Source organism: Pteropus alecto, unplaced genomic scaffold, assembly GCF_000325575.1.
Source record: "Pteropus alecto unplaced genomic scaffold, ASM32557v1 scaffold22, whole genome shotgun sequence".
Classification (NCBI taxonomy): domain Eukaryota; kingdom Metazoa; phylum Chordata; class Mammalia; order Chiroptera; family Pteropodidae; genus Pteropus; species Pteropus alecto.
The window spans coordinates 2,740,200-2,764,004 of NW_006434839.1; the positions used below are offsets into that span (position 1 = coordinate 2,740,200).

At 39.8% G+C, this 23,805-nt stretch overlaps 2 protein-coding genes, 2 non-coding genes and 1 pseudogene across 6 annotated transcripts in view; 1 reads left to right on the forward strand and 4 right to left on the reverse strand.

Annotated features, from left to right (window-relative positions):
* LOC102880754 (putative RNA-binding protein Luc7-like 2) overlaps nt 1–11,373 on the reverse strand; it is a 57,309-nt gene extending 45,936 nt beyond the window's left edge. For 2 of the 3 annotated variants that reach the window (XM_006910480.1, XM_015588350.1), the window contains exon 1: nt 10,894–11,373. In XM_006910480.1, the coding sequence (XP_006910542.1) occupies nt 10,894–10,954 (61 nt within the window). In that variant the 5' untranslated portion in view covers nt 10,955–11,373. Of the gene's footprint in view, nt 1–7,932; nt 7,952–10,893 lie in introns of those variants that run through there. The other variant, XM_025045834.1, reaches the window with a different exon arrangement.
* LOC112478819 lies at nt 1,831–1,948 on the reverse strand (annotated as a pseudogene).
* A 1,408-nt stretch (nt 11,374–12,781) lies between the features above and the next one.
* On the forward strand, nt 12,782–12,900 carry LOC112478798. The gene has a single exon (XR_003045961.1). It is a non-coding gene; the product is annotated as a 5S ribosomal RNA (ribosomal RNA).
* A 5,394-nt stretch (nt 12,901–18,294) lies between these two features.
* Nucleotides 18,295–22,062, reverse strand: FMC1 (formation of mitochondrial complex V assembly factor 1 homolog). The gene is made up of 2 exons (XM_006910482.3): nt 21,826–22,062; nt 18,295–18,582 (listed from the first exon to the last, which is right to left on the reverse strand). Exons 1-2 carry the CDS (start codon nt 21,961–21,963, stop codon nt 18,379–18,381), a joined length of 342 nt encoding a protein of 113 aa, XP_006910544.1. The 5' UTR covers nt 21,964–22,062; the 3' UTR covers nt 18,295–18,378.
* Nucleotides 22,063–22,524: 462 nt separating this feature from the next.
* Nucleotides 22,525–22,597, reverse strand: TRNAR-CCU. The gene has a single exon. It is a non-coding gene; the product is annotated as a tRNA-Arg (tRNA).
* Between the last annotated feature and the right edge of the window lie 1,208 nt (nt 22,598–23,805).

Sequence of the window (23,805 nt, forward strand, 5' to 3'; positions counted from 1 at the left end):
TGTTTTTGGGGTACAATCTGATTTCTTAAACAACTTTTTCATTGTTTTTCTTCAACCCAGATTTTAAGCGTGAAGACAAAGTAAAAAAAGAATGTTTAATATAATGGGGCAGAGATAATTTGAGTTAACCACAACAAAATGTCCTACCCATAAAAACATGGAGGTCTCTCTGCCCTATAAACTCGATAATGTCATTAGATTTTGTACATAACCACAATGCCAAGTTGTTAGAATTAGAAATTTGATTTAGAACTTTGGCAGGTAGTGCTCTTCATCTGAATGGAAGTATCGAAATTTCTATTAATACTTCCTACCAGACAACTAACTTCAGAGTAACAACTCGCTTAACCTGTCTTTTGTTCAACTCTTTCATGAGTTTCATGAATTATGAACACCTGAGTCACAAGTATACAATAAAAACTATAATATTATTATATATTATATTATTCCTCTCCTGGTCTTTCAGCAATGTAACAGAGCCTAAGGTGGTACTGAGGCAGGTTCACTTAGGGAATATGAACAGGCTACTCTAAAAAGAAGGTTCCTGTCCAAACTGTACTCAACTACTGCTAGTCTCAAAATTCCCTTCAATCTGTTGGGAGGAAAAAACAAGCCCACTTTAAATCCTAACACTGCCATTATATGGTCCTGGCTTTTCTGAAACTGCCTTAGACTTAAAATGTAGTAGTAACAATTAAAACCTAAGCCTAGATAGCATCCAATATCACTGTACCTGGTGCATGCTATTTTCCCAATGTCCATACACATCCCTCTAGTGCCACCCGCCCTCTCCCTCCCATACAAACAATAAATCAAATCAACTTTCACAGATTTAGGTGCTATTTTAAAAACATCAAAATTTTACTTTACCCATTCTCTCCGATGCTCCCTGTATATTTTTAAGTTGTGAGTGGATGACCATGCTATGTGATCAACAACTGTGAAGGCTAAGCAAAAGTGAACTGAGTTTAGTATTATAATTTCAAAGAACCTTAAAGTTTGTAATATTTGACATATATAATGGTATGTAGAATCCTTATCTTACTGCATATTATCAGGAATCAATGGCAAGAAATTTATAAAAACAACTAATTAGTATTTCTTTTGTCTAGAATTAGCTTAAAGCTTAGCTTAGGAAAAATAGAGAGGAGAAAACTCAACGGCACACAAAGCAATGGAAGCAACTCTTAGTTTATAAATGGGGACAGGCGAGGGAAAGCCCTCCCATATTCTCCAATGTGACAACCAAAACTCTCTCCAAAAGTATACTTGTTAGGGGTCACATGTCACTGTTGGCTTGGGACAGGGTAGGCACATTCCCTCTAAAATAAAATCAATACCTTTTCTGTGGAAAAAAAAGTCAGAGCTAGAAAAAGTGCATAACCAAAAGCTTAAAGCTTCTCATGTGCCCGTGCCCCTGAATCCTCAAATGCAGAAAAATGTCCCACCCTCTTATTACCATTTCTACAATATAAGCTACTGAGTCCACATAATAAGGTGAGAACTGTATAAAGACGACCCATGGCCAATTTCTAGTTTAGTACAAGACCAAAGGAGACCTGTCCTGTACTAGTAAACCCTCATGTCTCCATGTGGAATCAAGGTAAAAGCAGGTGACTATAGCTGCACAGTGACTATTATACTAGAGAACTAATCTGATAATCACTTTTACACCCTCCTCAAATTTCCTGACCAACTTTACTAACTTCTCTCACCTACTTTTAAATATTTGTTTTATTTATTTATTTATTTTTAGGCAGGGCAATCCTTGGTTGACCTCACAGATTGCAAGGACGCTGTCAGCTTACAATACCTTTTTTTTTTTTAAAACACCTACAGCACTTGGTCTTCCTAGGTGGTCTCCCATCCAAGTACTAACCAAGCCCGACCCTGCTAAGCTTTCAAGATCAGACGGGTCAGGCTTGTTCAGGGTGCCATGGCTGTAGACTCCGCCTACTTTTATTGTTCCTTTAGAAATCGGTCTAAAACTCACCTATAGGAACCCTTTTGTAAGTAACCTTAAAAAAACAAAAAACAAAAAAACTCATTACTCCATTTTCCCTTGTTAATAATACACTCAGTTTAATTCATTGCATATTTATATTGTTCAAAGTATAGGATTTGTTTATAAAAGAACTCACTACCATGTGTTAATATGATTCAGATGCTCTGAAGATATTTAATATAACTTGATATATGTCAAACTTTTCAGAAATTTATTTATTACATAAGAGAAAAAAGAAAGTGTACTCAGCCAAACTTAGCAGTGGGAAAAACCAGTTATGGCAATCTCCCTTCCAAATGTAATATCAATCACTTCTTTTAACAGAACTTGTAAAATCATATTGAGTAGTAGTAGCAACTTTCAGTGCCCCCAGAAAATGCAAAAAGAAGGATATTATACAGTTCAGAAAGGCTATCCCTCTTAATATTTTTATATGGTTCTACAGGTTTATAATTACAAATAGGTACTAATAACACAATCCCCACTAATAACACAAAGCCCAACATTTTAAAAATGCAATGCCCATTGTAGAAGAAATTTCCAAATTATTTTTACTGTGATCAAAGATAAATATTGCTAAAATAATTTTTAAAATCAACCAATCAACTTGTCCATGAAAATCCATGTAATGTTATAAGGAATGAGACTGGGAAACAGCCTTAGTAGGAGAAAAAGTTTACATAGAGTCTTTATGAGCAACAGAATGGTAATGGAAATGTGAGAACAGAGATATTAAAGTAGCTACATTCCAAGGAATCTATTCCACACTTTGCCACAGCCCTATCTTCTCTCACTGCACAAGCATAGAATCTTGGCCACTGGCAGGGGTCATTGCCATATTTCTGGGGGGATACATGCTTTAGGAAATCTTTCAACTTATCTCCCTTCTTAGATTTAAGGTACATTAGAAAAGCCTGAATAGTTACCTAAAAATTAAGTTCTAAAGGAGATTATACAGAATTTCTTTTACAGATGTCATAAAGCAAAGTCAGTCATTAAAAAGTTGCAGCCTGCTAAATTTTCTATTTTGATACTTACTTGCAGAGCTGCAATTCTGATACAGTATCGCTAGTTCTCTGGATATCTGGTGCCTTCTATCATCCAGAACTTTCTAAACACAATAGGATTAGAAGTGACGAAAGCTATCTCTGGCTATGAAGACACTGCTGAAATCAAAGAAAAAGTGATTGGCTGATTATTAAAAATACAAGTTCTCACTGACTGGTGATAGCTATAAAAGCTAAGTATACCTCCCCAAATCTAAAACCAATGCAGAAATAAAAAGGGAAAAGAAATGCGAATATCAAAGGACAGACGTGACAGACAACTCAGTGATAAAAGAAGTTAAAATGAAAAACAGAGATTACCATGAAGGAGACTGAGCCTTACAACCACTGAAAAGACACAGCAGAAATACTGTGTCACACGGAATATACATTAAGTTCACAAGGAATGCTCCTGGGGAAAGGACTGAGACTGTGTGGGGGAACATAAAGGACTTCATTTGTAATACCTTTTTTTAACTTGAAGGAAATACACAAAATGACATTTGTTCATTCTATAGGTATCTGATTTTTAAAAACTGTTTTCAAAATTAGACACCTATAATCAGTTTCACAGAATTCATCACTTAAAAATAAACACAACTGTTCATGAGTAAATTCTTCACTCCCCACTAGACTTTCACTCCCTCTAGGATTAGAGTCCTATGTTACTACTTTACCGCAGTAAAAAGACAATAAAAACAAATGTTTCTATTTTGATACTTACTTGCAGAGCTAAGAAAAAACTGAAGCAACTAAGCAATCTGGGGATATTCAGGAAAGTAAGATTCTCTTCCTACCAGCAATTACAATACCCTAAAGCACATCAACCAATAAATATACAGAAGACCATATCTGAGAAGTATTCTCTCTAGTATCATGAGGCAAATTATATCATAACACAGGAACTTTTCGAAATACAAATACATAGTTTCTAAAATCTGAGGGGTATCAACTATTCCTAGTAAGCATACCCTGGTGTTCCCCATCCTTAATGTAGAACTACAACCACTTCCTCCATAGTTCTAGTCCAGGGGTTATCTTTGCTAAGCAGCTTTTTCCACAACCAAGTACCTTTTCACAGTCCTACCACAGAACAGGTTGGTGAAAACCTCCACAACTGCTGACTGCTACAGACCAAAACACTAGTGGAGAGGTGAGAAATCAAGCTAAGAGGTCATTTCACCCTATAAGTCTAGACAGAACTCTCTAGGGACTCCTAGACCGCTCCATCTCACAGGTATGCATTTCTGGCCAGTCATTCCTATGTAGGGGTTTTGGTATATACAGTTCCAGCAGTTTTCCTTTCACATAAATAACAGAACAGTATTTTTCAAGTATGAGATTTGTACAAAGGATGATTTTAGGTGATTTTACCAACATGACATTCAAAACATCACTCAATCACTTAGCAGTGATTATTTATTATGAATAAGTCAAGGAAAGTTTCCATTTGGCCCTTAGTATGCATTTAATACATCTAACAAGTTCTAATTTTTTAGTATAGGATAAATGACAATGGAGTCTAGTTGTCTCATAACACCACGTTTTCATTGCATTAATTTTTCTGGGGAACAATAAATTATTTTAAAATTAACTTACTTTTAGAAAGTGAACTGACAGAGGAAAATATTAAAAAAATAGAAAATAGGGTAAAAAGTAGTAAAGGTGATATGTGTGACTAACACTGGGAAAGTTACCTAGAACAAGGCTTCTCAAACTTCTTTTTCCCTTTTTAAATTTTATTAAAAATGGGGTGACTTTTAATGTTTATCGAAGGCATGTGGAAGGCTTCTTAAAACACAGATTGCTGGCCCTATCTCCAAAATTTCTGTAGGCCTGGGGTGGGCCCAAGAACTTACATTTCTAACAAGCTCCCAGGTGATGCTAAGGTTGGGGAATCACTCTGAGAACCACTAATCTAAAGTACAGTGGTCAACGAGCTTTTTCTTAAAGAGCCAGATAGCAAATATTTTAAGCTTGCCAGACATGTTTCTGTTGCAACTATGCAATACTGTAAGGCAAAGCAGCCATAGACAATATATACACAAATGGGCATGACTGCATTCCAATATTATTTACAAAAAGCAGGTGGGCCACAGTGCTAGACTTAAACTAAAAAATACCCTTAAGTAACTGAAAGTGAAGTACATTGTGTAACCTAATAGTTGGACAAAATACAGAAGCAGCTGAACAGCTAGGTACTTGGTAGATACTATCCAATAGCTATCCAACCGATTTTACTGAAAGACAAAGCTTTGGAAAGTATAACTCTAAAAAGAGAAAACTGATGTCTCAAAAAAGTAAAAACAAAACAATTTACCATGCATTCAGGAAACATGACAAAAGACTCGACAAGGGCAGCTGGTTAAATTCTTTTCATGTTCAATCACACAGGTCAAATATCACTGCAGATGGTTCACAACTTAGAATGCATGGATCAGTATCTAGTGTTGTTGTTTAGAAAAATGTTTTACAGACCTTTTCTCTAGCCCATGTTAAACAGCAAACTATGACATTTATTTAGTTGAGAGTTACATGTTACTTTCTAATGGTTTTGACTTTTCGAAGTCTTAAGTTCAGTTAAAACGAAAACACGAAGCTGTAGCCAGTTGCAGAGTTTTTACAAACTACTTTTATCTATATCCTCAATTATCTTACAAAATTGATGAACTCATTTATTTTGGCCCTGCCTTCCAATTTCTACCCTAGTGGCTACTGGTGCATTAGAATTTAAACCAAAAAGGAACAGAATGACTTTTCTGCAAGTAGTATATCCACAAGATTCCTGTCAGAAACTTATCCTCTCTCTCACTCTCATTCTTTCTCCAGCAAAATGTTCCAACTTTTTTTCATCTTCTTAGCCAACAATTTCTTAGTAGACTGATCATGTTGGGTAGCAGAATCCCTTGTTTCCTTAAGCACTTTAGTAACAACAGCCGTGAGCTTTTAGGATTCAGTCCATTTCAAACACCTTTCTGGAATTCCATTCTTAAGGAGCATTGGCCTATCTGCAAACCCACTGCTTGCCTGAACCCTAGGCAACTTCGAGTGTTAATGTCTATATGAACTACCCGGTACTGAATTCTGACTCACTAAACCTGACCCTGATCTGTGATACCTACTTGCTCTTGACTTCCTGCTACCCATCTTGCCCATGCAGCTTACAACCAATTATGCTAATATGACATTTTACACACACCAAAGCATTTTTATGCTGCTTATAGAGCTTATGCAGTAATAGACAAAATAATTTTTCTTTGGTTTCAGTTTTTTTAACCAAAGTAAATAATGTCTCAGAATAAGGCTTTCTTGAGAACTAAAAAACTGTAGAGAATTGAAGGACACTGTAGGGTTATATGAGGTGACACTATTACTGTTCAACCTTCTGTTTGCTAAAATTTCTTATATTGTTAAAGAATTTACAAAGGTGCACTTGTGTATTAAAGGCTATGCCTCCTTCACTTAAAATGAACAGTCCAAGTGGAACAGAAGAATGGCTTACAACTGACCAAGAAGTAAGTATGGTTCACTATGTTAATGAAAAAGAAAATGCTCTCAATGTTGATGACAAGCCAAGGAACACAAATTACAGTAAAGATGATTTTATGAAGAAAATCCACTAAAGAAAACACTACTTCAACCTTTGATTCAATAACTTATTTTGCAGAAAGGCAGCAATGGCATATCATCTTATAGGTTCAACAGTTAGGTATCACTAATTTATTAGGAACAAGTAAATGATTTTCTGAACTGTATTTTCCTGGGTATCTCCTAGAATGAATAACCCTTTTATATCCCATGAACTACAACTACTGTATAATATATGATCAGCAAAAATATTAAATTCTGATTAATGTACTCTATTACCTAAGGAAGTACATCATCAGATGTTTAGGAAGATCACCATTAAAACAGCTAAAATTATCTGAAAGCTTTAACTTGCCCTAATCATTCCTTAACCATAACGGACAACTAACAATACTATAACATTCTATTCTATAGTCTACATTCTATTAGTCTACCAGTTGTTTAGGGAGTTAGACTGCCATTCTTGGCCTGTTTTAACCTTTCAGAGATTCTGATCCCATTTAAAGGTTATAGCTATTAAGAGGTATGGAATCCTTCTGTAACTTGCCTAGTTTCTAAACTTAAGATGTAATCTAAATTCACACTCTCAATTTTGTTTTAATACCTATCCTTTGCACCCTGCCAGGCCTGTCTGGCATAAGAACCAGAGACTTAATCATAACCAAACTGTATATTTGCTGGCAAAAGGTAAAGCTTTAGCTAAAGGACATCTTTGCGATTAACCCAACTCAGCACAAATGACTACAGTCTGTGTGAGGACACTGGGTTCCTCCGAGTGTCACAGACAAACCTCAAACCGCTGCTTGAATTTTCCTGTGCTACTAATCCCTGCTTTCAAGTGGAATATATTCAGGGGAAACAAATTATCCCTCTCCTTTCTTTTAATGCTAACAACTAAAACAGAAAAGTATTTATAAAATTTAACGTATCTTAAACTTCGAATAAAATAGATACTAATTTATATCTACTTATGGTTCCCCCTTCTTAAAAACTTAAAATATACTTATTTTTCCAACATCAGTATAACATAGGAAATTATTTGTTTTCCCATTTAACAAATTATAGATTTAACTTGAGGCAAAAAAGGTTAAGCAACTTACCCAAGGTTACAATTAGAGGTACAGCTGGGGCTAGAAACCAGGTCTCCTGAGTCTCAGCCCAGTGCTCTTTTCCTTAGCCCATGATGCCTTATCAGAAAAATCCAAATACAGTCAGACCCCCAGTTACATGGGTATGAGTTACACTGATTCACATATACAAACTTTATATAGTGTGACCAATGTTTCAACTCACGCGGTACCCTGCTTCCATTTATGCAGTATGCCAGGCATCGGCACGATTTTCAGTGGCACACAGGCGGTTGCCACCACCAGGGCCCTAGGCAAAATTGCAAAGAAGGCAAAGTTTGTCTTTGGCCCTCCCACCTCCCTTATGCATTCCTCTCCCACCTCTTGGTCATCCCCCTGCCCAGCCTCCCAGCACCATCATGCTGCCCTCTGGTTGTCCAAAACCACCCACTTCCACCACTCACCCAGGACTGTCTTTTCTGGAAGTGCCCAGTGATCCAAAATTACCTCTCCATTTCCCTGCCACAAAATTCCTATTTCTGAGGATTTCAGTGAAGTTTAGATAATCTAAATGACTGATTTAAGTAATTCAAAATAAGGTACATTTAACAGACTTAAATCTCTAAGGAGTTTAAAAAGGAACTAATTAAAAACTCTGATTTGGGTGCGGGGGAGAAGAAATAAATCTTTAACTGGGGAAAGGGGGACGTGAAAGAGAAGCAAGGTTTTCCCAGTGCCCTGGACCACCTGTGCCACTTCAGATTCCCTTACAGTCAGGACACTAAAGATTGTGGGGCTTCTTGCCACCTGGAGTGCCACCATCCTGGAAGACAGTGGTTGCTTTATAGTTAGTCCTTGAGATTAAATTTTTTTAAAAAATTGGACAGAGCTGCTTTAAATACCTCCTACCTACCTTTTCCATCTCTCTCCCCTCTTGGATCCCCAAATCCACCTCTTAGTGCCAAAATCACCCAACAGCATTCCCTGTAAGCTGTTTGTGTCCAGTACAAAGCTTCCCATTATATGGTTTCAAATTACATGGTGTTATTGAGGAACGTATCCATGTTCCCCATCCCTGGATAACTTGAAGTTGACTGTATGCTAAAAAAGAACAATCCTAATTATTTAAAAGTCTTGAATCATAAAATGAAATATGTAAACTCATTAACTATCTGGTAAGAAGAAAAAGAATGTTCTGATTATTATCTTCAACACATGAAAGAACCTGAATATCTAAAAAAAACCATTCTATTCTTTTTCTTGAAAGTAGCATGTTTCTTACTTCTGGCCCAATACGGCAGTGAAAATCCAGTCATTTCAGCTAAATAATATTGTGGACTCGTAAAAATGAATTAATTGGTAAACCCTCTTAGTCTTGAGGCAAAAAAAAAATCCAGTAATAGGTACACAAAAAAATAAAATTTGAATATAAAACAGAATGGATTTTCAGAAATTCATTTTTCTGCTGACTACACACACAGGAACATATTTTTTTTTTTAGTTTTAACTTTGCAATATTAGATTAGCTGCCTAGTTCAGAAATTGATCAGGTGAAAGTAGTGTACTTTGATTCAACTATCCTCCCAGTAAAATTAGGAAATTCAATCCATGTAGAATGTACCAAATATGGTATCCATGTAGGATTAAAAGAATCATGTAAAGTAAATCTTAAATTATTTCTACCATTTTATTACAAATATCAGTTATTCATCAGCTAAAATCTTGGATTAAGCTCCTTTCCAACACTGTCTTCGTAAAGTAAAAGGAACAATGTTAAGACACGCTGCAGATACAAAATGACCATTCTTATCTAAAAGTGAAAAATGATGATGGGTAGTTTTCTCCACTAGAATTTTTAACTAATGTTACTTTCAAGGGTTTACTACACAAATAAAATTCATAAACCCCTTTCTACAAAACCACAAGTCGGTTTGCCATCTACACCCTTTGTCTATGTGTTCTACAAAGAAAAGTTCCTAATATGGGTTTTTATTAAAATAACTGTGAACACTGAAAAGCCATCCCAAATATTCACTGCCAAAAATATTTGAATTCAATTTTCAAAAATCTACTCACGTATTTTGCTGCAAGGCACTCAAAATTCTAAGAATGACTTAAAAATTTAAGAGTGTGCCTCTTCTCTTATGCCAAGCAATTTTAATTAAGAAAAAAGCATTTCTTTAATGGCTAAGAAACTACTTGCCTGAACAAGCAACATATAAAAATAGACAAGTGTTTTGTTTTTAAGAAAGTATTTTCTCCATATTAGCATGGATTTAAGCTGAATTTAAGAGTACAGTATAATTATCAACAAAAAAAGCAACAATTCATTTTTTAGAAATTCTCTTTATGACAAAATGATATCCAGCAATTAGTGTTTTTCTACACAAATTCTAACCTAAGTGCCTAAAAGAATCGTTGTTTCCCTATATTCTACTTCACTGGGCACCACATATTCAAAATGGTTCTATTTGGGGCACATGCAAGATTTGTCAATATTTACAGAACAAAGCCTCTATTAAATTCTCTAACAAAATGGAGGTCTCTCGGAAAAAAAAAAAAACAGGCCATTAACATTTTTCTTTTCACAAAATGGGGCCAAACACACCCACTTCAAGAAACCATGGTTTGGGTCAGATTCTTCTTTAAGTATGGCTGTTTCTGTGAGGATCGTCGAGTGCATTTCTGGGACTGGGTTCATAGCAAAGGTTTCCTCCGGACCCAGATAAGGGGATGGGATGGGGGTGGGCTGTTCTCTCAAGATACTCTGGAGGGCGGCGGCGAGGGATAATCCCAAAACTCTGGGTTAGGGATTATCTAAAGGGGAGGAGGCTCTAGCGGTCCGCTGATACCTATTCGGCCACAAAACCGGGCGTCCGACTACGCAAGAGAGACGTGGGCTCTCCCGTCCCAGCCAAGTCAACATTGAAGGCTCAAACTCTCCTTTCAGCCTCCAGGCCCCGCCTGACCCCATTGGCAGCAGTTCCCGCCAATCCGCTTGGTCACCGCCTCCCCTAGCCTGCCTGCCCGGCTCAGATTGGACCAGCCGGGAGCCGGGACCTCGTGTTACCAATCTGGGAGCCCCTTACTCAACCACACACACACAAGCCCAGGTGCGCCCGCGGAGCCCCTTCTCCACGCCTTCCCCATCCCCTCCCCCACCCCCAGGGCGCTGGCAGAGACTTACCATCCCGGGAGGTGCCCATCAACTGGTCCAGCATCGCGCGCATCTGGGCCTGCGCCGACATGGCGGCGGTGTAGCGGGCGGGCGGACAGGCGGGGGTGGGGCGCAGACCGGGCCCTTTCGGGAGGGGGGGGGACAAGGGGAAGGACTGGGGGGAAGGTGAGACGCTGTCTCGGTTGCCGCTGCCGCCTCGAAGCGTGCGGAAAAGGAGCCGGAGGGGTTGCAGGAGAGTCCGGGCTGCGCTCCTGACAACGACGCGTACGTGGACGGCAGCAGCCGCCGAAAACGACCCTGGTTCCCTCACTCTGTCCAGTTCCTGGGACAGAGGCGATAGGGGCTAAGCAAGCTCTCGCCTCCAACACCGCCACCCGCCAGAAGCCGCCAGGCCCCCCCCTCTAAGCTCTGACGCCGCTCGCCACCGCCGTCGCCGCGACGTGAGCGCGCACGCTCCTCGCGCTTAGTCGTTTCCCGCGGGGGCTCCACCAACTGGCGTCCAACTGCATTTGCTCCGCCCGCCCCGCTCGGGAGGGTTTCCACCCTAACGGCTCTTGGGCGCGTGCACGCGGGTTCTCCCGCCCCTTCCCCCAGATCTCGCGAGACTCAGGGGCCTCAACCGACCCTCAAGCCCTATATGCCTGAGTCTCTAAACCTCGCGCTCCCGGCTGCTGGTCGGATAGGGCGCCGCGACGCACTGTGCTAGCGAACCAGATCCAAATTAGCAAATGTGCCTGAGGGTTACCCCGAGTCGAAAGTAAGTAGAGACCATGCTGGTCGGCCTGACTGAAGCTAGCAGATTTGGTAGCTACCATGGGCGTGTTCCTGACGACCACTCACCGATTAACTCGTTTTCGGGGGCCCACCCAGAATCGTGTAGACCCGACCATTTTTTCATGGCTGCCCGATCCTCTACAAAAGGAGCCCTGAAGATCTGACATTTGGGTCATTTTCCTTCATCTACATAGAGACTTTAAGTACCTCGAATTGGGATAAGTCAAATTCAGGAAATAAAACCTTAAATCAATACACTAGGAAACAGGCGACCTAACCCATTCGGATTAAGAATCATCATTACTCGCAATTAAAAGCAGGAAGCTGTTAGTCTAAATTAAGAACTATTAAGATTAAACAGTATTCTGAGAAAGGAAAGGACAGGTGATCTTGTAGAGAATTTTTTTCCAGAGTGAGATAAATTTGAAGGATAAATCCTTTTCAAGCTGTATCAAGCAGCAATGGGAAAGAAAGCCTGTGGATTCACAGTTTGCGTCACCCTGGATTCAAAACCTTGGTCGACTACTAACTGGAACCTTCAGCAATTTATTTCTTAATCTCGTGTTTAATGGAAATACATACCTTATAACATTGTGAAGACTAAACGACAGAAAATGCCGAGCCCCGAGCTTGCCCTGGTTTACCGTTTTTATATATAAAATATTAATTCCTTAAGATGATCATACGTACTTCCTAGATACTTTGAAAGGAAATAATGGTAAAATGGTAAAATTTTGTCATTAACATTTCATATGCATTGCCTTGGAACTTATAATCTATTAGCAAAATCAATAAAAAATTAACATGAAACAGCAGTCATTTTTCCTGGGTCCTTTTAAATGCATATTGGGCCAATAAAAATTTTAGAATCATATTTTTAGTAACTGAAAATAGTTTTCTCTCCAGTTATTCACATAACTCAAAATTCAAACAACTCCAAATACTAGGAAAAGCATCCTATTTACAATAAAATTAATATGTCGTAGAAGGATGGGCTATTGTATAATATCCTTAGGAGGGAAATACACTAAAATGTTGAATAATTATGTTAGATTTTAGTTCTTACCTTTCTATTTTTCCGGTTGCTTACATCTCATAAACATTGTTTTTTTAAAAAAGTGTGGTCTACAGCCATGCCACCCTGAACAGGCCCAATCCCGTCTGATCTTGGAAGCTAAGCAGGGTCGGGCCTGGTTAGTACTTGGATGGGAGACCACCTAGGAAGACCGGGTACTGTAGGTGTAAAAAAAAAAAAAAAAGTCCGATAGTCACTGTCTTAATTGAAACATTTAATGATTTATATTCTCGTAATTGGCTTATTTCCCACTTTCTTTGCTCTTCATTCCTTCTAGAATCTCTGCCTTTCCATCTGGGATCATTTCCCTTTTGTCTGAAGTTTAAACTTTAGGACAGGAGTCAGCAATCTACAGTCCACAGGCGAAATCCAGCCTACTGCCTATTTTTGTGAATAGTTTCATTGGACTGCTGCCTGGTCCGTACATTTGCTATTGTCTATGGTTTCTTTTGTGCTACAACAGCAGAGTGGTTGTGTCGGATACCACACCGTATGGCCTGCAACACTAAAATACTTACTATCTGGCTCTGTACAGTTTGCCTACACTGCTGCAGTTAACGTTTGTGCTTGCCTATTAGTGTGGCACTCTCCCATTTTTGTTGACCTTAAAAGATCTTTATTTTGTCTTTCTTAATTCTAGATTAATATTTTTACTGGGTATAGAAATCGCAGTTGGAAGTTCTTTTTCTTTCAGCACACAGATTCTATGCTTCCTTTTACCTTCCATTGCTCCTGAGAAGTCAGTTCTGTCACTTCTTTGAAGATAGGTGGCTGCTTTCAAAGTTTGTTCTTTTTACCATTGGTTTTCTTCAGTTTACCATGATGTATCTGGGTGTGGATTACTTTTATTTATTGTGGTTGGGAATTCATTGAGCTATTAGAACTGTGAACTAATGTCTTTTAGAACTAACATCTCTTAACAATTCAGAAAAGTTTAGGTATTCTCAAATATTGTCTCTCACTGATCGACAGTTTTCACTGTATCCTCTATATCTCTTTACACTTTGCATTTTCTACCTTGTCTTGCCAAGCTGCCTTCTTGATATTTTTTTCTAACAAATTTTATAGTTCACTGACCTCTCTTCAGCTTTGTCTAGTCTGCTGTTAAATCTGTCAATTGAATTCTTTTTCAGTTCTAGAATTTTTATGGGATTCTTTTTCAGATTTACTATGTCATTTTTTATAGTGTCTGGTTCCTTGAGGAAAGTCCCACATTTGGCTGTTCTTTGGCCCTAGTGAACATAACTGTTTTGTAATCCAAGTTATTAATAGTAATATCTAATTTTTTTTGTGGAGGTTTCTGTTGTCTGTTGTTTCTGCCACTTTTCACTTATGGGGTCTTGTTTTCTTATGTGTCTGGTTATCTCTGTGTGCTGAACATGTATTTGAAAAAAATATGTAGGAATTATACATATGTGTCTATAAAATTTACACATGCTAGAAACTAGGTAATTAAAAATAAGAATAGGTACAAGTAACATACATTTTGCCAACCGTCCAGAGTAGACAACTCTTCATTTTATAGTAATTTGTTAACTAAATATTGTAAATAATTAAAAGCTACATAGTAAAATTTAATACTGCAGTTCTTCTTGGGCATCAGTACATACCTACTATCAAGTTTATAAACGTGGTTCCTATCAACTTAAATGTAGATCTGAAAATTCATATTCTCTGTAAATGATGTATCTTTTAGTTGGGTGAAATAAAACCTTACCTTACAAACAGAATGTGCCTTGGATGAGCTTGCCTTTAGTTCAGAACTACAGGTCTCTCCCCGACCCCACACATAATCCTAGTATGTGAACACTGTACTCTTATCATATTTTTATTTGTATCCCTAACACTTACCCAACAAGGGACAAGCAAAGAACTGATAACTCAATACCTGATACCCTGAGACAGTTCTAATCAAAATGCATAAATATCTGAACTATAGAGAGAGGAGAAATAGCAAGAGCCAAACCTGAACTGAGAGCTAGTTGACTGGTATATTAAAGACAGAGGAATTAAAAGCAATAAGCATATACAAACTATGTTGCTTGAAAAAGGACACTTTTACTTCTTTAAGAGTGAAAATATAAGGATACCTAAGCCAGTGTAGAACACAAAGTAGGCATTTGAAAATGCTTGTTGAAGAAAAGAGAAAGTGAAATTTAACCTGAGGTCTGAGGAAGGAACAGAAATTAGCTAGGGAAGTGGGGTACAATTAGGGGAAAGAGCTTTCCATGCAAAAAGAACAGTAAAACATTGAAAGATCATGGCTTCTAGAATTGATCTGGGATACAGGAAATAAGAGGTCCGGACTAGGGTAGCAGCAATAGCTTTAAGAGACTCTTAGGAAGCAGAATCCAATTTAGCACTTACTTAATGGGAGGTTAGAAGGAAAGGCAGCAGCCTAGAAGAACTCAGATTTCTGACTTGAATAACTGAAAATACCAGAGAGATTTAGAGGGGAAGATGATGAAGTTCCATTTTGGATGCACTGAATTTGAGATGCTTTTGAGGTATCTAAGTGGTGGTGTCTGCTAGGAAGCTAGACATGCAGGTATACAGTTTGGCAGGGGGTTTGGACTGGAGTTAGCCTGTCGATGATAAAGGTGATTGCCCAGAGAAAGCATGTAGAGTGTGAGGTAAGGACCTAGGTTGAGACCAACATATAAGGAATACCAACATATAAGGGATACATGGAAGAGGAAACTGAGGACAAATGGTCAAATTGAGAGAAGAAAACAAGAATATGGTATCATGAAAGCCAAGGGAAAAGGAAGGAATGGTTACTAGTGTTAAATGCCCTTTAGAGATCAAGCAAGATAAGGAATGATCCACTGGTTTTAATGGCCTGAAGGTCATTTGTAACCTTGCAAGACAGTTCTGGTAGAGCAGAGGGGCAAAAACCAGACTTAAGTGGATCGAGGATAAACGGGCAGTGAAAAAAGCAGAAAATGGATATATGCAACAACATGGACTAAACCTCAAAATCATTATGCTGAGCAAAAGAAACCAACTGAAAGAATACATACTATATGGCTGCATTTGGATGAAATATTTGATCAGACCCAACTAATCTGTGGTGACAGCAAGCAGGTCAGTGTTTGCCTGGGACCAGGTATGGGGAAGAGGGATTGACTTCAGAGGGGCACAAGAGAACTTTTTTGGGGCAGTGGAAATGTTCTATGGCTTTATTGAGGTGGTTATCACACAGGTGCATTCCTTTGTCATTATTCATTGACCTGTATACTTTAAAGGGATATATTTATTATATATATCAATTATACTTCAAATAACATGTTTAAAAGAATGTAGAAAATGAAAATAATTCAAGTCATTGAAAACATTCATTCAATTCGTTTGTGAAGAGGAACAAGAGAACATAGTAGGTGAAAAAGCATTTGAGTTAGAGACCAAGTAAGTTTCTTTAAATGGAAGAGCCTTGAGTTATGCTAAATGTATGCTAAATGCTAATACAATGAGAAAAAGCAGTTGAAGATAAAGGAGAGCAGGTAAGAGACAGCAAAGTGAAGGAATGTGATAAAGCAGGTACCACATCAAAAACCAAGGTAGTAAATTAAACATAGTGCCAAAACCTCAGGATTCCCAAGTTCTGGTACCTTCTCAGCATAGAAAGATTATCATTAATACAATTCATGTTCCAGAAGCAATTCCTTCTATTTCTAACATTGAGTTCGGCTAATTCTTGATGGTAACATTAATAAGAGGTATAGGTTGATTGTATATGGACAGAAATGGCCTGAACAAATCATCTAAACCATAAGAAATAACTTATCTGCTACTTCAGAAGACTGGTAGCAATAGGGCTTACAGAGAAGGGTTCATGATAAAAGAATGAGAGTGTAGTAACAGTAAGATCTTTTTGTCAGGCACTCATGTGCTGTGCCAATGTTTTATGTAAACGTTATTCTCATTTATTACAACCGCCTTGTTGGCATTTCCATTTTACAGAAGAGGGAAGAAGCTCAAGTCAAGTCAACTAACTTGCCAGAATTTACCTACCTGGTAAATTATAAAGATGGGATTAAAACCTAGGCCTAGGTGAGTTCAAACGCATAATAAATATTTACCTTGTTAGGCAATTCTGCCTCAAATACATACCTTTCTTTAAAAATGTTATTTATTGTATATATAATATTGTTACGAAAGAAATCAAAACATCAACCTATCCTAATCCTTTTGCTTCCTTCTTTTTAGCAAAACATCTTCAGATAATAATATACTAATGTCCATGCGATAAAGCAGTGTGTGTGTGGTGGCGGGGCGGCAGGGCGGCGGGGCGGGGGGTATATGTTAAACAATTCTTCTAGCTTTCGATCTGTTCAATTGAATGCTTGTTTGACCTTAATTCTATTATTTTAATGTTAGTGTCTTAGAAGAGATAGGGTTTTGAAATGCTTTTTGAATACTTCTGTTCAGACTGTACTCCTAGCGAGAAGCTGAGCCAGGCATTCCAAACAGTGACTGAATAATGCTATGTGTCGGTCACTGTGGAAGGTGCTTTGGATTCATGAGACATGGTCCTTACCCTTAAGGAGCTTACAGTCCAGGGGAAGAGGTTCTAAGACATGTCTACAATTGTAAAGCCAGAAGAAACTGACATAAACCACAAAGGAGGCACAGATAAGAACTGTTGGTAGTTCACAGAAAAAATCATTTTTATTTAGGACTTCAGGACATTAGAAGCAAAGGGGTCATGTAGCGGACTAGTTTAATAGTTCAGCTAAAAGATTATCAGTTCTTGAACTATGACAGAGGTAGTGAAGATCGAGGTGGGTAAAGGATGTTAGAGCCATTGCAGAAGCAGAAATTGCTGACGGATTGGAGGTGGAGAGTGTGGAAAGAGGAATACAGAATGACACCCAAGGTTTGTACTTGGTCAGCCAGGTGCATGATGGAACCCTTTCCCCTGATAGAAGAAGAGCAATTTGACATGGAAATTAGAAGGCAGAAGGAGAGAGAAGTCAGTGTGCCCATTCCTTCCTCCTCTCCCTGGGCTTCCTCCCTGAGGCCTGTAGTTGAGTGGCCATGTTCTTACACCTACGGGTCACCTCTGTCAGGCCTAGGGAGGTAATAATAGCACCCCACTGTTACTGGCCCATCTTGTTGACCTTAATTCAGGCCACATCTTTATAAATTGCTTCATTAACTCTCCTCAGTAACCCTATTTGAGTTTGCCATCTCTTTCCTACCAGAAATTCAACACATATTTGTGTATTTTTAAAGTATATATGTATAATAAGGTATGTTTGTATATGCACAGGAAATGTCTGGATAGATGCACACCAAACTTTTAGTAATCGTTATCATCTGGTAATGAGAATGGGCAAGGGAGGGACAAAGGAAAAGACAAGATGACTATCATATGTCTATACCATTTGAATTCCTTAATAATAGGCTTAATATTTCTTTTAAAATAATTTTTTAAAAAGTTTTAAAAGTAAATCAAGAACATTAATTGGCCTAATTAAAAAGTTCAGTAAATTCATTGAGAGTAAAGATGAAACCCCCCTAAGAAACACTCAGCCAAAAAAATTAGAGAAAAACCCTAAACTTAAAAAAAATGTTTAATGATAAACACATATTGATAGAAATTTGTGAATGAAGGCGGCATCCAAGAAACCTCTCCATTTTCATGGTTCCCAGCCCTTTCCTCCGGGCTGATGTGGCAACTTGAGACCCACCAAGCCAGCTGACTCCTCTACTGAGCGCTCACCCGTGCTGTGAAATTCCTGATGAAGAGCCACATGTTCACGGACGCTGCGGAGGAGGCAGAGATAGGTGGCAGCTTGGAAATGAAGCTCATGCTGGGCTCTGCACAGCTTCTCACTGGTGACCTAGAGAAGTAGCAAGGTCAGATACTCTATTAACAGCTCAGCTATAGGGCCCCACAGAAAGATTTAATAAACAAGTATTCTCTAGAATGAAAGTAAATTCCAGAGAGGAAATACAAACACATATTTGTGTATACTTAATACATATAGAGAGGAACTCTGTACTTATTGATGACTGGAAAAGCTGACCTCCAGTTAAGTGAAGAAGAGTTTTAAAAAGTTTCACTGAGGTATTTTATTGAGTGACCTCACATTTTAATACTGGAAGAAAGTCGCCTAGTTTCACCTCATTTTACAAATGAGAAAACTAAAGCTCAGAGAGAGAGGCTTGGTTGTTGGTTAATGGCAGAGGTAGAGAACTATAATCAGGTTGCTGATCATTAATGACACCTAAGGCAGCGGTCCCGAACTCTTTTGGCACCAGGGACCAGTGCTCCTATGAGAATCTAATGCCCGATGATCTGAGGTGGAGCTGAGGCAGTGATGCTAGCACTGAGGAGTAGCTGCACATACAGATGAAGCTTCGCTTGCTGGCCTGCCACTCACCTCCTGGTACGCAGCCCAGTTCCTAACAGGCCACAGACTGGTACCAGTCCACAGCCCAGGGCTTGGGGATCCCTGACCTAAAGATTATAATGTAGAAGTTTCTCCCCTTCAAAATGGAGGGCTGCTTCTTATATCACTGTGGACTTTGGTTAATGTGCAATATGCTTTTCTGTCAATGAAAATTTAAACCTTATTTTGCCTGAAAAATAATAGCTGTGTCCTCAGTACTAACAAAATGTAGGTTTTACTTATAGTAGTAATATGCAAATATTCATATTAATTATACTCACTCTCACAATTCCCTTATCCATCTGAAAAACCTGGATTCTGATGACCTTAAGAAGCTGGAAACTTCATAGCCATTCTGAAGTCCTCAGCGACTCCAAACCCTGTTTCTTCTTCATTATAATTAATTTCCAAATGAAAGAAGTTAGTCCACTGTCCGTTATTTGACTAGTTTTGTGTTCTGAGGTGAGAAAGGGGCAGGAAATGTGAGATGGAGATGTGTGCATAGCCTCAAATGACATAAGGAGCCCTGTCCAAGTGTGGATTAATCACTGGCACCAATGCCTACGGAATCCCCTTCTTTGACCTTTCTTTATTTAAATATCTAGAGTTAGAATCTGGAAACTAGAATGTGGTTCAAGATCTGCAGATCACATATGTGAAAATGCCACTCATAAGCTGCTCAAAAATAGAATTCATCTGTATAATTAAAAATTTATGAGAGCTCAACACCAATGTCAAACATCAACAAAGGGTAATATCCATTTCTATTATATATGCCTAAATTGATAAGATTTGAAACAGGAATTCTGTGTTAGTGTAGGACAAGAGAAAACTGATCCTGATTCAGCTAGGCCCGAGTACAGAGAGAAGAGTCAAGAATATATATAACACAGTAAATGAATCACAAGAGACCAAAAGAGATCAAATGAAATAGAAAATTGTATTTTCCCTAAGAAGAAAGAGGAGGTTCCTCCCCAATTGAGCCCCTTCAGCCTAGGGAAAGGAGAAAATGGGCATAGATGACTAGTGAGTTAGCTCTGAGCCAAGGAATAGAAAACACGGAACAGAAATCATTCCACATACCCTTCTATGCATACCACGCAGTGGTGTTTCTGGAATTTTTTTTAGGATGAATTTCAGATTTCCGAGGCATTTTATAGCCATTACCTCTCTTAAGGACAATAATGTTGCCTCCATAAGGAGAACTATAAAGATGTCACCTTCTTAAAAAATCTTAGAATGACCCTCCCCACCATTTACAATGTATCACATTAATGTAACTGACAGTACAACCTCATTACAAATTCCTGTCTACCACCTACCTCACCTCATCTTCCTCCACTTCAGCCACCACACCCTAAGCTTTAAACATCCTCAACTGTTAGTTCCTCTCACCTCTAGGCTTGTGCAGCTTCTTTACCTGGACCTCATCTTCCCCAGTCCTAAGTCAAATTTATCCTTCAAGTCCTTGCTGAATGACTTTCCTCCTGAAAGCCTACCCCTTCTTTATATCAGGACTCCATTTTCCACTCCCTGAGCACTTATTCTAAGTGCTTGGTCATATGGATCCTCAGGTGGACTGCAAAGCTTCTTATAAGGCAGGACCTGTGTGCGCCTTATTGCGTCGTTTCAGCTAAGCTCTTAAAAGTCCCTAACATTATGGCCTTTTAACAATTAGCTGAATTTCAGTTCTAACATTTTGCATTCTAACTGCCACGGCTCAGAAATTCAAACATTTCCCTATTCCTACACTGATCAGAACGTTAAGTTTCCTTCCCTAAAGCCCGAGCTGACTCTCCAATTTATTATTTCTGAGAGAGGTTGCAACTTCCCTCCAAGCCAGGTCCGTAACTCCAAAGGCAGCAATTAATGGAAGACTCCTATGTGGGAACCAAGTAACCTAGATTCTAGTTGTCCTTCTAGTGTTTTGTATGGGGCACTGTCCCTGAACCTCAGTTGTCCCATTTGAAAAATGAAACTCCTTTCCATCCACTCTTGCCTAAATGGCATATGGAGTGTGGTTATCACAAAGAAATTTCTCAAGGATGGCTTCCCATGTTCACATTTATCTGCTACAGAAGAGAAAAACGTAGCTGGTCATATATCACGTTAATGTAACTGATAGTACCACCTCATTACAAATTTCTAGTTCCGCCCTACAGGGCACCATTTTTTAAAGTAGTGTGGGGAATACAACATAAGTGAAACACAGTTCCTGCTCTTCAGGAAGCTCCCAATATTCCATATCTCATTACAGTTTTCTGCAAAAACTGCTTCTCAGAATAGCTCTACTGGGGGGCAGGGCAGGGAGACTGTTGGATAGACGCTGTGGCTGGTGACTCTACACCCTCCACCACGTACATCTTTTTTCTTTCCCCACCTTCTACCTCCTCCATTTCACTTTCCTCTGACTTTCCTCTCGGCACATGCGAAAGACAGCCAATGAAATCCTCGGGGACGGCTCCACCCCGAACGAGTTTGCGCCCCCGCCGCCCTTGGTTAGTCCCCCGGCTTAGGCCACCGACCAGAGCGGAGGGCTTGGGTTTCCATGGCCGGACTCCGGGCTGGGCGGGAGAGTCGGCCTCAGAAACGTAGGCGCTGAGGTCCGGCGCTCCCTACCCCTGCCCAAACCCTCTCTCCCTCCCATCCCGGGAAAGGGACGCTGGAGCACCCGGACACTGGCTTCCGTACCCGATGTGCACGGAAAGCCTTCACGAGGTACCGATAGGCCGCGGTGTCGCGATACGGTCGGCCAGTGGCTGCGTTCATGTAGCGCAACTCCCGTAGGAGGCCCCGCAAGGTGCGCGCCGGGGACCCTAGGTTCGCCATTTCCCCGTGCTCCGAGCCTGGTGCCCTATGGGGCCCTACACTTCTCCAACTCCCTCACGCCCCCCCACGCTTAATGGTACGGTCGGACCCTGCCGGCTCCCCCTATCGATTGCAAAGCAGTGGAATGTCCTACTTTCCTTCTCTGCGGAGCTTTATTAATCGAACGCCCAGCGGAGCCCCCAGGAATTAAGGGAAAAGCAAACAAAAGCCGAGTGTAACTGAATAGCCTGGAGAAAAGACGGCGAGAGGAAAGGAGGTTTTTTCCTGACTGCGTCATTTAAGACGCCATTAGCTGGTCGATCTCTCGAATCTCGAGACAATGAAGACCTTGCAGGTATGGGTGTCTATTCGAAACAACACGCTGAGCTTTTTTTTAATTTCTAGGGGAGATAACAAAACGTATTCTCAATTAGAAGAAGAAAATGGACTATGTTGATGCGTGCAAACTGTAGCCCAACACCTAAGCACACATACACTTCTCACTTTTACAAAGTTTGCATCTTTAGCTACCATTGAGTTTAAAAAAAGAAAAAAAGGAATTTTAAATGCTAAAATTACGACCACCCCAGATGGGACTCGAACCCACAATCCCTGGCTTAGGAGGCCAATGCCTTATCCATTAGGCCACTGGGGCTTCTGTGAACGACGTTTACAAACAACGTATTCAATTTTTTCTTCTTTGATACGTCATTGTCCCTTAGTTTCACTTTTAGCCTATCCTAGGGGACCACACCTAGTACCAACGTGAGGGACGAAGCATGCTGGGAGTTGTAGTTCAGAGAACAAAAGGTTGCATCACAGCGCCAAAGGCTTTACCCTCAAAATAGCACCGATGCGCCGGATAGAGAACGGACGCGCGCACGGTTCTGCATTACGCGTTTGCCTGCGCGGCAGTCCCCGCGCCTGCGCAAAAGCGAGCACGCGACGTCTCGGAGCCGACCGCGCTGGGCATCCTGGCCGAATCTCGGAGACTTGCCCTTTGAGCCTTTGCTCCGTCGGGTCTTTACCGGAAACAGCCGGCCCCTTCCGGTGTGCGGCTTTCCGAAGTTAGTTTGCGTTTAGCCCGCCGTTAGGTGGCGTCCGCAGCGGTCATTTTCTGTTTCCGGTTGAAACGCTGAGGCCATTTCCGCACAGCCAGTGCAGTTACAAACGTTTACCCTGTCTTCTGAATTGGCTCAGTGGGAAACGGGACAGCAGAGAGTTCCTACTTAATGCATTAATACTTAGTTGATTAGAACTAATCAAGAGTTCATTTTCTGGTTCTGTACCTAATTGTGTAATTTAGTCATTTCTCTGGAACTTGGAGACCTTAACCCCTTGTTTAAAATCTCAGTGGCTCCCGATTGCCCCTAAAATAAAGTCCAGATTGCTGAACCCTGCCTCAATGACTCTTCCTTATACTCAATCATCATCTCCCACTACTCTATTTCCTGTCACCGTCTCCAGTATCTGAACTTCTCATTGTATTCCTCTCCACACCTTATGTGTTACTCCCTCTGTCTGAAACTTAACCGTTTGTATTAATATTCCTTTTACCTTTTTGGGCTTCAAGTTTCCTTGAGAGGTCTAGGTTAGACACTTCTCTAGGCCTTTGTGGTTAATATGGCAAGGTTAAAACAATTCCCCTAACCTCTGGGCTCCTGTATATCACCTATGATTTTACCTTTTAAGAGGTAGATTTCCTATGTCTCAGCTCCATCATCTTCCACGTGAGCCAGGATGCAACTGCTTAGACTCAGGAATTCCCATTCTAACAGGTCTCTCCTATGTCCCTGTCAGGGTTCACCAACTCTAGCTGTGGCCAGCTTTGAAGTAACCTTTTATATTTTGCCTGGAATTTTG